We start from the raw sequence: 13,863 nt of genomic DNA, 5'->3' as shown, positions 1-13,863 counted from the left end.
ACCCGGTCTGAGGGCAGCAGCAGAAGGCACAGGCACTGATTCAGGACCGACAAAAAAAATACTACAATCATTGCAGACTCAGGACTTCACGTTCAGGAAAGCAGATCGCCATATACCGTACACACTCGTGTAATGGCCGCACCCGTGCAAGAAGCCGCACCCAGTACTTTGCAAAAGAAAAAAATCCCCCCCCCCCAAACACACACACGCACGCACATTACTACGTTTATTCTGACGAAGGCCGTGCCACGGCCGAAATGTTAAGAACACTAAAGATTCAAGTTAGGAAGGGTGCACCTTCTGTTCTTCAACTACCTATGCACCGGACCTAAAGAACTTTTCATTGATATATATATATATATATATATATATATATATATATATAGTCCCCGCGTATAAGCCGCACTCGTGATATTTTATGATGTTGGCAGTGTTATCTGTTGGGTGGTGCCACAATTCCAAAGCTGCTTTTTTTAATTGGCAGCAGAACAAGGATGACATGCCGAGTTTTCGGCGCTTCCAGGTAGCAATAACACAACCTCCGAGACGCTGCCGTCGCTGGTCTTTGAGACGTCACCATTTGTTCCAGCCAGCGTGTGACGCGCTACGGGAATAGCCAAGAATAGCCAGATCTAGTATAAGGGACTACTGTAATTCCATAAAAACCGCAGAAAACATTTCCAAAAATAGAATGTTATGTTTTTATTCGTGTGATGGCCGCACTCCCGATTTTTACCCCAAATCTCGGAAAGAAGAACATGCGGCCATTACGCGAGTACATACGGTAGTCACCAACACTTGGCGACGGATCGCTCTTACTGCGACGCTGCTCATTCTTATCACAGGTTGCGCGTGACGTTCTTGCTACGCTTTGCTGCGTCTTGCTTGGTTACTACGTTTTGTTTTATCCTTGAATGAGATAACAGATAATCCAAGATTGTTACACAACACAGGTCCGATTTCCTAAAGTTGTGACCATGGATTCTTCGCACCACCAGGGATATGATTTCCATACTTACCGTGATCACCTGTGATGTATTCGTGAGCATTTCTAATATATATATATATATATATATATATATATATATATATATATATATATATATATATATATATATATATATATATATATATATATATATATATATGTATATATATATATATATATGCGCTTTGCTAGCGTGATTTGTGGCGCATTCCGGCATTTAATCGGCATGGTTCAGCAAACTGTAATTTTCGCTGTCGTTTTCAGCGTTTTTGAGACATTTGTTGAAGGCGATGTTCGGGTGTGTATATGAATTTTCTAATAAAATTAACGCTGTTTTACCCGGATTTACCCGGAACGCTGAAGTTTATGCTTCTGGATTCTTCTATTTGGGGGCGCATTGCATCAATTGAGGATACGCTAACGAAGTTACACTTAAAATGAACTACTGGTGGCAGCAGTTCAAGCAAGATTTAGATTCACGGCAAAATGGATGCTTGAAGTGATGAACAGTGGTCGAGCAAGCACTATCCCGGTGCCAATGTTACGACGAGTAAACTTGTATTCGCCACAGGAGCACTCGCTTCCCTGGCAAAGGTAAAATTTATGTGTCGAAACATTAGTTCCTGCGGAATTGCTTGTTCAACCACTCACGAGATCTGATATTTGGGCTGGTTCGTATATAGATGCATCCCTGGAGAAAAAAAAGAAAAAAAGACAGCGCAACTTTTCACGAACGAAGGAACAATATGTGCACACTAGAGGGGGCTTAGCTCGCAACCCTGGTGGGTTGAAAACCTTAGTAACTTTTGTTGAAAACCCCGCAGTATAGTTTGCTTGACTACTTTCTCTAGTTGCGGTAAGTGTCATATACATGTATACTGGTCAGCTATCAATAAAAGTTTATCGTTAATACCAGGAGGCATATTGCGACAGCGAGACCGCGCGGCCGGCGCATGTTTCCAAGTTTTGCCCTGTTTGCATCACCGCTGCGTTTCTGGGGTTGGCAAAGCTTTCTACTGAATGCCAGAGAACCAGACAATAAAGCGAGGAAATAAGTAGCCGGCGCCACTGAGATTCGAGATGCGTGAGCAACGCCTCATTTACTCTATCGATGTTCGGGTGTAACTCCTAGTGTTGCCTTAGACACTGACGTCAACCATTTCCCCTCTCAGTCCCAGGACGTGTCCACTGCACCCTCGAGTTGTCCGGCCCTAAACAATCTGTAAGTCTGAGTGTTGTCTGAGAAAGGAACTGTAAGTCGTCTCTGTTGTTTCCTTGCGATAACTGATGCACGTATGCGCTGCGGCTATTGCTGTATCGGAGACCAAAAAGCTAAACCAGAAACAAAAAGGTTAGGAGAGTAGAAGGCAGGAGGGGGGGGGGTGGTAGGGAGCAGATACGCCTCTTCATTTGATGGGCCCGATTACTTCTCTGACAGGAGAGACAACGGACTGTAATTTGCCATTGTGCTGCTGGACAGCCTTCTTAATTTCTCTGGCAAAACTGATAACGCTAAACCACGAGACAGTCGTTCTCGCGGAAGGACACTGGCAAGCTGTCCCATTTTGTTGGTTCCAAGTCACCTTTTGCCGTTTCGGTTCATGCGACGATCAAGCGACTCTCGAGAAAGAAGCTAGGTTCGGAGCCGGAGTCTAGCCACCTAGACTGTTCAATTACCAAGGACGCGATGACAGTAGTTACCTCGCGCCTATCGCAAGCATGAGTTTCCCTATACGCAGGATAAACACTGTACTAGTTAGAGTGTGCTAGGATATTGTATTGGATTCAGATGGGCACTCAATACTTTCCTAGCATGCTATTCTAGTACCATATTCCAATACACTATAATGCCAGCCTGCCGGAGGAGCCAGTTGTGGCCAGGCCAGGGTGCGCACAGTAGATAAGCCCCTCGTTCGTCCGTTTTAATTCTGTGCTGCCGGACGGGGGGAGGCCATCTGACCATCGAAGGCTGCCGTGCCGTAGGCTCAAATGTGTACATGCCCCTTTGCTAGCGAATAAAATAAGTTGACCATTCCACCTCCCACCCCCCGCCCCCACTGCCCACCTCGAATTCGGTGTTATGAACGAAGAGGAACACCATGCCCGCCTTCTCAAAGACTAAGAAAGAAGCGTAGCAAGACAAGAAGAAAAAGTGGAAATAAAATCATGAACAAACCAGCATCAAACATTAGTGAGTGAATAAACTTCATTTCAGGTGTTGATTTCCGGAGGTGGGCGGCCAGCCTACTTCAGGTAGCCGTGGACCTGTGCTGATAGCCTAGATCTGTTTACCAGCTGTAGTTGGTCCTCAGGACTCGGGCTTGTGAGCTGGGCCTCCCACTGGTCTTCTGTTGATGCTTCATCATAGTCTCTCCTTTGCGAATCTGCGTTTGGCTTCAGCCACAGAAACGTATACCTGCGAATTCCTTTGTCACACAACGGGAATACCTGGCTCATTTACTGATTCAATAAATCATATTTCCCAACATCGCAAAGCTAGATTGAACTTCAATTTATTGCTTTTAAATTTACTACCCTTTCATAAAGCATACGTGTTCCCCTGAAAGAAAATAAAAGTCTTTGTAAATTAATTGAGCTTACTTTATTATTTTTGTATAATTTCCACTTTACCCTTCATTGTACTTGTTGTTTCCGGTTTTATGTTTCTCCTCCGTATAATCTTCGGCTTCTTGCGCAATACCATGTAGCGTCTAAACGCCAAGGTATAAAGGAAGCAAACAAGCAAGCAAGCGGCAAAGTTCTGAACACATGAATTTCACGAATTAGAAACCAGCCTTCAGCCTCGTGCCCCATTTCACGTTCCTGCCTTCACGTACTGTAATATTAAGCGAAGCTGCCGGTGGATCGAGTCTATGCAAATTAAGTCCCTAGCGATGGGCAGCGCTGTACTGATGGCAACGCAAGAGAGGTGACACGGAGTGGCACAAGGCCCCGTGCAGAGTGGCAACGGTACCGGCGTCAAAGTTGTGTCCACGCCTGAAAAGTTGCCGAAGCAGCAACTGCGGCACATTTCGAACGTAACGATCGTAACGTGTTGGTTTTCATAGGGACAAAAAAACATGCAGCATGAACACTGTAATAGGTGCATTTATGTCAATTGTACGAGAGCCCGGTACATACCGTACAGTATTCTTCATCGCTGTAGTGAGGCTGTCAGTCAGACTGAGCAATGCTTGAGTGAGTGCCTCACGGAACACGAGAACAAAGTACGCAAAGGTGTTCAGGGGCACACGGTGGTGCACAGCCATGAATGCGTGTACAGACCATATGTCCATAAGTGCCTTATTCTATATCGTCTTTCTTGAGGGGGCCCGACGTGAGTAGTCTATGACTGTAGCGCTGTGCACTGGGACGCTTTCTCTCTGTCCCATCATTATTCCATCGCCGTCCCTAGGTATAGTCGTACACACGCACCAACTCTAGTCCGAACGCAGCGTTTGTTATCCGCATCAATCAATCAATCAATCAATCAATAAATCAATCAATCAATCAATCAATCAATCAATCAATCAATCAATCAATCAATCAATCAATCAATCAATCATAACAAATGGAAACAGGCCGGAACTAAAATCTACCCACGAACGTGCTTTGAAAGTGTCCCAAGGCCCCACAATAGGCAAGGCAAGCGGTAGCATAGCACAAGTATATCGGCACTATTTAAAAAAAAATAAAAGGCGAAATAGAATCAGCTTTGTAACTACCGCACAAACGAGATAGCGATCGGCATGCTATGAGCAGAGAACCCTAACTATTCGAAGACAGAGTATACAGGCTAAGAAATATTTAATATATCAATGCTAAATGTTAGTTAATTGTTACAAGAAGAAACAACCACACTACGAGATCACACTGCTACTACGAAGGAGATAATGATGACATACAAAATCGCACTACATAGCATTAGTTACGCTACACTCTGAAGAAAGTGAAATTTAAAGTGGTTCTTAAAGCTAAGGATTCAAACTTTAAACCTTTTTTTTTCTATTTCAAAGGATTTATGATATCAAGTCATTCCTTAAGGACAGGTTACTAACAAAGCCATCCTACAGTTCAACACGCATTGATCAGCGTCCTAAAGTAGGTCTTCCATTTTCAAGCACTACATGTCACTATGACCCATTTATTGCCAGTACATGTTCATGCTGTAATCGCCTTCCATGCAGTGTTGCCACCATTAGAGATATAAATGCCTTTAAAAGTACTGCTATGAACCTGCTTTGTCAATATGGCCATCATTCGTGTTATGGTCATCAATTGTATTGGGTTGTTTCTGTTGTTGCTGCTGTTCTGTTGCATTTATTAACGTTGCACCCACGGCGCTGGCTAATGCCCTATTGCCTTGAGGGTAATTAAACAAACAAACAAACAAACAAACAAACAAACAAACAAACAAACAAACAAACAAACAAACAAACAAATAAATAAATAAATAAATAAATAAATAAATAAATAAATAAATAAATAAATAAATAAACACCATGGAGAAAAAAGTCATCAAGACATAGAGCCGCAAGCTCCACAGCTGCACAGATCAATGCGAAAAAAAAACGGCAACTTCTTCGCTATGGAAGCTCCACCTAAGGGGAGAGAGGTGTAATGTAACGTGCAAGACCTATGGACAGGTACCGATATCCTATGGTTCGCTGTACAACTACCTGAATCAGTGTGCACCGCGGACGACAGCAGTAGTACCGACCTAATCTCTGTCGACCAAGGCCAACGATTTCCTTTGTTCGCTTATCTGCAACATATCTGCTTATGTAAAGAAGACACCGGACCAATCCGGGAAACAATCATAAGGTCTGTTACCGAGGTTCCTAGACTGTCCGAGAATGTTCTTTCTATCGGCCGCGATAAAAAGAAAATATGGACGAAGCCACTGTTTAATATGTCGGTTGAGTTTTGCGCCAGTATTCTCGGTGGGGTTAGAGAAGCATGCTGCGTCCCAAACAGCGGACGACGCATGAGAAAAAACAAGACCAATGTAATCTAAGCCGTTTATTGAAAACAGAAAGGTATCTTTTTTTCTCAGAAAATATTTTCTTTTCCTTCTTGGTTCCTCACTCAGTCTTTTGCGGAGCTGGCGGTGGCAGTCTGAGGCTTCCCACCTTGTACGCACGCAAAGAGTCTCTTTAAAGGTTTCTCCAAATGGATTTCCGCGTAGTAGGCGTAGTCAATGGGCAAGCCATGCTTCCTCACGTACGCCGGATCTTCAGCCCTGTATGCCATTTTGCGCAAGTAGCGCTTTCTGCGCTTGACGAACTGTTGTGGCCGATCTTCATACTCCTTTGGAAGTTCCTCCTCGTCCGTCACGAGCTCTTTGCATACGACGTAGGGAATCAAATCACCCACGCTGGGAGGTTTCTCCCCCCTAGCTTTCTTCTTTTCGATAACATGCAAATGAGGCGAGTGGCTTTTGTAGTCTGCCTTGTCGTACTTCTTGCGCAAGGTCAGTTCCGCAATGTCCACGAGACCCGACAGCAGGTCGTCCTGTGCCTTTCTGGCTGTTTCCTGAGCAGCCGGTATGTCCACATTCACGATCATTTCGTGGATGCAAGCTTCCATGACGCGTGACAGGTAGGGCAAACAGTCCCTGTGTACCATCTCTAAGCCTTTGACTTCGACATTGTCGTGTGAGTCGGGGTTGGAAGAGTACACGGCGCCCGCGTACGTCTTCTTGCCGAGAAGCAGGTACGGCCGGCACACTTTCTCAAACTCTAGCTGTATGGGGCGAGGAAAGTGCGACGAAATTAGCTCGGCCAGTGCTTTGCCCATCTCCATGGCTTCTGCCACCGTCTTGCCTCGGCAGATGATCATCACCGAGTCTGTGTCCCCGTAAATCACTTCGTGCTGGGTGTACTTTTTTTCGACGTAGTAAACCGTCTTGTCCATCAGAGTTCTGCCGTAGGCTGTCACAGATCGGGCAATTTCAGTGCAGGGCAGGATTGCATTGCGCACGGCACCCGTGAAGCCGTACACTGAATTCGCACACTTCTTGATGGCCAATTGGCGCTCGTTAAGGAGTGACAGCGTGAACGGGTCGTGCTCGAATTCGGCCATCTCCTCCTTCACTTGCTTTCTTGCTCTCAGAAGGTCGACCAAAATCGTCGGCAAGATTCCCTTCCTGACACTCTCGGACACGAACACATCCCCCTCCGGGGAAGGTTTTCCTTGTTCATATTCATAACGATCTTCGTCTTGATTTGCTTTACGTTCCGTATTCTCAGTCTGCCGCTTCGAGTTCAGGCGAAGAGTCGAGTAGCACAGGTTCATAGCGATGATGATACTCGGGTACAGGGAAGCAAAGTCCAATGTGCACACCGGATCATGATAGAATCCAACCTTTGGTTCGAGCACCTTGGCTCCTTGATATCCCGTGTTGTTTAGATCGCTACTTTCTGCCTTTCTCTTTCTAGGAAAGGCCGGTTTCTTAGCACTGGCTTCCTCTTCATCATCAGAATCATTAAAGTCATCACTGCTGTCACTGCAGTACCCTTGTTGGCCCGACTTCTTCATTGTTGGAAATAACATTCGGTGGGCGTGCGCCTCCCTGGCGATGAGGGTCATGACACGTACTTGTTGACCCCTGCTGTATACGTAACGCATCGGGACGCCCGTTATGTTGGCTATTTCGATTACGGAAGTCATTGTGTTGAACTTCATCATGAGCTTCAGCGGCATGAGAGCGCGCTTCACGCAGCATCCGGCGATCCTGGATCTCGTGGCAGAAGTGCCCTCGTGAAACTCTTTCACCTGCTCATACGTGACATCTTCCAACTGCACCTCACCTGGTATAAACTCTCTGACGACGAAGTCCAAGCTGTACGACCTGAGTTTCTGTTCGGCCGTGATTACATCACGCATGTCGACCAGAATCCGATCGTGCGACGAAACGACCTCCTTATTGCCGTGCACGTAGTGGGACCAGATCCCGCCGTAACGGCGTCGTGAAAACGAGGGCCACAACTGGAAACGTTTGAACCTTTCCAGAATGTAGGGCCAATGAAAACTGCGCCCTTCGTAACCCGTGATGACGTCCGGGTCCATCGACACCACGTGACTCAAAAACCCCTCGAGCATGTCGGACTCGCTGTCGTAATGCCTCACTTCGGTATTATCCACGGAGTCACAGGATCCGACAACGAAGGCATACTTCCGAAAGTCGTCGCTGTCGTGGGTGGCTCGCAGCACATCCGCAGTGACCACTGAAGCGATCTGGATAATTTGGTCGTCCTCGTTTTCGGCCTTGGGAAAGCTACCGGACTGAGAGATGCACATAATGTCGATGCTCATGGCTTTCAACACGGGAGTCTCCTTATCGACGTTGTCCACTGTCTTGAGGTTGCGCACCGACGTTACAAAGCGTGAACTCCGTTCGTCGTACTCGAAGTCAGGCCCCAAGACGAGGAGTTTGTTGGGATGGGCCAGCCCCACGTCGACCTTAAATTGGCACACATGGTCCACCTGCGCCATGTACACTTCGTATGGCACGATCTCGGCAAATTTTTTATACACACTTGGATCACCAATAGATACCTTGATGAATCGTTCCTCGGCGTCGTCCGGGTGGTAGCCATAGCCGTCGATGAACGTCAAGTCGCTTGACGTGTCAATTCTGTAGTCGCACCTAATCTCCCGACCCACGTAGTCTTGCTTGATTTGTCCAATGCAATCACCAATGGCAGACACCATATTGCCGATGTCACCGTCCTTCACCTTGAGATACATGTATGGCATCCATCCCGTGACTTCGAGGACAACGAGCCTCTGCCTGCTGCACGGGTCCGGGCACGCGACCTTCTTAGCGAAGACGTAGACGCGACATTCGCCACGGTGGCGGTCACTATGATAAACTATGTCAACCGGATACAGCGGGTACTCGCAACCTCTGTTAGACCTGGGCCGGCATTCGTCGGCCATCGTGTAACGCTCCTAGCATACTGCGCGCCAGTGAGCAACTGAGCTTCTTTTTTCTCCCGGAGAGCAGATAACACGCCCTCTCTACGAGGAGGGCCTTAGATAGCAGACTTGCAACGACGTCGGCAGACCCGACCGAAAGGAGACGCATTCCTCGCAGTCGAAGCCGCCGCCGCCACCTACCGCCACCACCACTATCGCTCCATCTGTCGCAACTCTTTGCAGGAAACGCGTCGGCTGCTAGCACTCTCACGCTCTCTCTGCTCATAGCTCACTCTCCAGAGCCCTTGCAATCTGCATACGACTGTCTAACGGCGCTCGTCCGCTTCCCGGCGGCGAGCGTTTTTTTCTTTTTTTTTTATTCAGGCGAAGAAACCGGCGGTACGAGGTTAAACGGCTTCCATATCGCAAGAGCCCGGCAGACTGCCAGCGTGCGAGGCGCGTTGGAGAGGTTATGTTGTCTCTGGATAGCAGAAAACGATCTCCGAGGCTGTGCTTCTGCTGACTGCATGCGTGGGAATCAATTAGAGAACGCGAAATACGTCATAGATTACATGTTTTAGATGGGAAATGTGTGAAGGTATAGCATTTGGCACTGAGCTTGGTATTAAGTACTTAGTGCTAAGTACCAAGTATTTTGTCAGCGGTTCTGTCTGCGCGCAATAAATGGATAAATGAGCAAACGATTGATACACGGGGCGATATGAGAGCATTCCGGCGACGAAGCAAGCACGCGCGGACAGTCATTTGAACAATGCAACAAAACAGCACGTTTTACACCTTTGCCGTGTAGCCGTATTGGGAGCGGTCTACAGCTCCTTCTTTCCCGAGTCTGCAGTCTCAGAGAGGAATTGCTCGTGCAACAATCATTTGCTTTTTTATCCCTATGGACTCCAGTCTTTTGCTTTCATGCGTATCGATATTGGTTGGTATCGCTTCACACTTGTGAAATATCGACTGGCTGCCGTAACTCATACGTGGATGGACGAGAGTGCGCTCCTTTGTCTGTACTCGAATTTGTAGGCGAGCTGTATGAGCCAGTCGTTCGAACTTCGCCCGGTGTTTTCGATCTGTAAGACAGTGTTATGTAGCAGTCAACGCATTTCTGACAAGGTACAGACGAGCGCTCTTAGTGCGACTCTTGTCTCTGTTCTGTCGTCTATCTTACACGAGTATATAATCCAGTACTGCGTAACCACACATTTTATAATATTATTCGATGTTATATTTGAGAACATAATGTTATTCTGCGCAATGTGCTTTCTAGCACACAATTGTCGCTACTTGATTTGGCACGGTAGCTTGAATTCTGGCAGACTGGAGCAATGTATACTTTAATGGGGGAGCGCAGAATTTTGTCAAGCTCTATAAGATTGCTATCAGGTCAGTGAATGCAATCTCACCCCCCCCCCCAAAAAAAAAAAAAACGTACACGGTCCAGAACAGCAAGATGTTAGCAACGGGAAATACCGCGGAGATGAGATCAGTCAAACGTTGTTTATTCATCTGGAATTGAGATTGTTGCTCTAGTTCCGAAAGACATACGAGGAAGCCGCCTTTTATAGCTGGCTTCAAGTGGTTGAGCTAGCTGACGGTGATTACTCTTATTGTGGTGTTGAGTGGGCTCCTGTTACATACGTTGATGAAGCGCCAGCCGGTACTTACACTTGCTAACCTGCCTGTCTTTCCACCCCTTTTGTTTTTCTCTCTCTGTTTTCTTGCACACTTGCTACCTATGAGTGGTATAGTACAATATTGCAGCTAATGGTATTGCAGTATAGTATTGGTGCCTTTCTTCGTGCCGCCACTTAGCGCTTCTCCAAAAGGTTCAATGAACCAACAACTCAATGCTCAACCCTTTTGCAACGTATAGCAGATTCATTTGCCGCCGTGCGCACGCGCTGATGGAGAGTCATATAGGCGTAGACGACTGGGGTGCATCGGATCTCTTGCCCCCTCCCCCCCACCCGTTTTTTGATCCTGACTAACTTGTGCGCCTAACTTTAATTTGCAACAAGCCTGTACTCGACAGCCTGAAAAAGCTGGTTCATCAGGACTATATACAAGTGTTACGAATGAGCCGTCGTGATGTGCTTCAGTTACGTGCCGGCAATGCCTTCATTCGCACGCAAAGCAGCAACTGGCCGTTGGCCAGCGAAGAACCGAGTTACGTCGGCCGCGGCTATGTTTTCTCTACTGCGGCGAACGTGTAGCGAAGCGGACAAGTCAGACAAGTTGCGACACGTTTCCTCAGGTCGAGGCGTGCAGAGACGTCGGCGCGCCCCCGGAAGCACCTCCTGCACACACGTGCCAGCCTGCGCAGGCGTCGCCGCTTGGGCAATTCCTGCGCTCATCGGACGTTGGCGCCCCTCGTCTTTCAAAGGGAGACAGCTCTCGCACAGCAAGAAGCTCGACAGATCACGCTGCCTCGACTCACAGTGGCAAACAAAGCCTTTAGCACAATTTAAAAAAAAAAAAAAACAGGGACGTGACAGAGACACAGGATAGCGCTGTCCTGTGTCTCTGTCATGACACCGTCTTTTTTTGAATTGCGCTAAAGGCCTTTGCCATTATGAGTAAACCGTACCAACTAGCCCAAGAATTAGCCTGCTTGTCCCTCGACACGGGCCGTCACCGGGTGCCCGGTCGCAGCAACAGGCAGGAAGGCCTCGTTTCTTGTAAAATTTTTCGGTCAGGATCTTATGCGTATAAATGGTTTTCAGGTGACGTCACGGGCGCAGCTGTCGCTGCTCTAGTACCCAAACATGGCGGCCACGATGACGTCAGTGCATTGTATGATGATGCGCGCACACTGTTTTGCTTATTGACTGTGACTATTTTGCACCAGTTAATCACTGTTACCGCTTTGTAGTTCGACACGAGACGGGGCCCATCGTGCTGTCACGTTTCTTTATTGCGCTCATTCTCGACGTGCTGGTACCTAAAGATGGCGGCCGCGGTGTGTCTGTCGTCCGAGCAATCACCGTTCACTTCAAGTTCCGTCCACAGTACAGTACAGAGCATGCGTGAGTCACATTAAACATAACTGTATACTGGACTGCTATTCACAAGCGCTGACCTGTACTCCTGCGTCCACTAAAAGATACTTCTAAGAACATGCTCGCGTTTTGTTGCATATGGCTTGGTGACCACGCTCCAGGTAAACGTTCCAAGGGACACGGCTGTCCGAATTTCCTAGCATTTCTTCGCTAACGTTCTTCTTACTACGACGTAGTTTCGGCACTCAAGAACACCGTGGCCGACGTTCTTAGTTTCATAGCCAAATCAGCACTCAGGGTAAGTGAAGCTGCGTATCCCGTACATAAAACTAACCGTGCATTCAAATTCCGGTCGAAATTTGTTAATTAAGGGCCCGTTCACGCTTGCGAGTCGCGAAGGGCATGGGGCGACCGTCAGTCGCCTACGACCAGGCAACAGCTCGACGACACCGACGTTCACACTTGCAAGGGCGACTTCAGCGACCCGCGGGTCGCCTTCTCGTTCTAAACGGGAACTCTCGGGAACGACGCGTTTCCTGTTTGCCGCCGGCGACGACAACCCGATGCACAGAGCCGGGGCCTCGCTGATTGGTTTAGCGGTTTGCGACCCGCCATCGCGAGGCTGGAAATTCGAGCAGCGTGTGCGAGTGGCCTACAACTGTGGCTTTCCGACTGAGTGGTCACATGACCTCTTGCATAGTAGAGAGAGAGAGAGAGAGAGAGAGAGAGAGAGAGAGAGAGAGGAAAGGCAGGAAGGTTAACCAGAGGAAGATCCGGTTTGCTACCCTACGAAGGGGAAAGAGGGGAGGTAAAGTGATAACGAAGTAGAGATAAAGAAAGAAAGGAGCACAGACATACAATCACAGTCGGTCACTGTCGCCACCTACTGTCACCGCACAGCACAGTAGCACTTGCAGCACTGTGAACAACTGTTCTTGCTAAAGCCGCTTGTCCAATTCTGTTGCCCTTAATATCTTGCATAGTAAAGCGATGAAGCAGGCGCCATGTGGCCGTTACGAAACTTCCTTGTTCTCCTCTTCCAGCTCGGCCGCCGCCATACGGCGTTTCTCAGATTATCTTCTTCAACTTTGGCAAGTTCCATAATTTCCATTATCTGCGTTGCGCATGGACGTCTACCGATATGTGCTGGATTCCCTGCGTGGATAAATTTAATGTGTAACACTGTATCTTTCGCCGTATCACTGTCGAAGCACTTCTACACAGAACACTGGCCAGACACCGCGACTTCGAGGGGTTTTCTCCCTACCATTTCTTCTAAGCACGATTGTCAATCTCTGCGCATTCACTTCACCGACGAGCCGCCTTGCAGGAGAGAGAGAGAGAAATACAAAGAGGGAAAGGTAGGGAGGTTAACCAAGGACTTGCCTGATTGGCTACCTTGGACTTAACGAGTGGGAAAGGGGGAAGGATGTAGCAAATTCTTGCGAGCCGCATATCCCGTTGTCCATGCGCCGTTTGCAATAGATCACTTTATGCAAGGCGATGCTCAGTTCGCCGAATTCGTACCGTTGCCTTCTGCTTATTCCGTTACGTGGTTACTTCAGGATTTCCAAAATTCGAATAATTTCTAAAAGACGCTGAGCACGTCTCGAATGCATCGCAGACGAACCAGCGAAGTCACCTACAAGGTTTTCACCTAAAACGTCGGGTCTCGGAGAAATTTCGAAGCGGGATTCGGAGACCGGCTTGCGGACTGACTCAGGGATGGGCTCGCAGACTGGCTCGGAGCGGGACTCGGATTCACTGTCGGACTCTGAGTCAGAATCGTCGCGCAAGTGAGCCTTGCTCACATCCGGGTACTCCGATGGGACAACCGAAGGGTAACTCACGCACCGTGCGCCCGCCTCTCGTATCTCCATGGCTTCCACAATTTCCCTCGCTTCACTGTCTGCACCCGCGGCGATCAGTTGGCAA

At 47.9% G+C, this 13,863-nt stretch overlaps 1 protein-coding gene across 1 annotated transcript; it reads right to left on the bottom strand.

The window, feature by feature from the left end:
- Positions 1-5,995: 5,995 nt before the first annotated feature.
- On the bottom strand, positions 5,996-9,127 carry LOC139060997 (uncharacterized). Its single transcript, XM_070540373.1, has one exon. It carries the CDS (start codon positions 8,930-8,932, stop codon positions 6,077-6,079), a length of 2,856 nt encoding a protein of 951 aa, XP_070396474.1. The 5' UTR covers positions 8,933-9,127; the 3' UTR covers positions 5,996-6,076.
- Between the last annotated feature and the right edge of the window lie 4,736 nt (positions 9,128-13,863).

The sequence above is a fragment of the Dermacentor albipictus genome, chromosome 6, assembly GCF_038994185.2.
Source record: "Dermacentor albipictus isolate Rhodes 1998 colony chromosome 6, USDA_Dalb.pri_finalv2, whole genome shotgun sequence".
NCBI classification, from domain to species: Eukaryota; Metazoa; Arthropoda; class Arachnida; order Ixodida; family Ixodidae; genus Dermacentor; species Dermacentor albipictus.
This window is presented reverse-complemented; position numbering and strand designations above follow the sequence as displayed.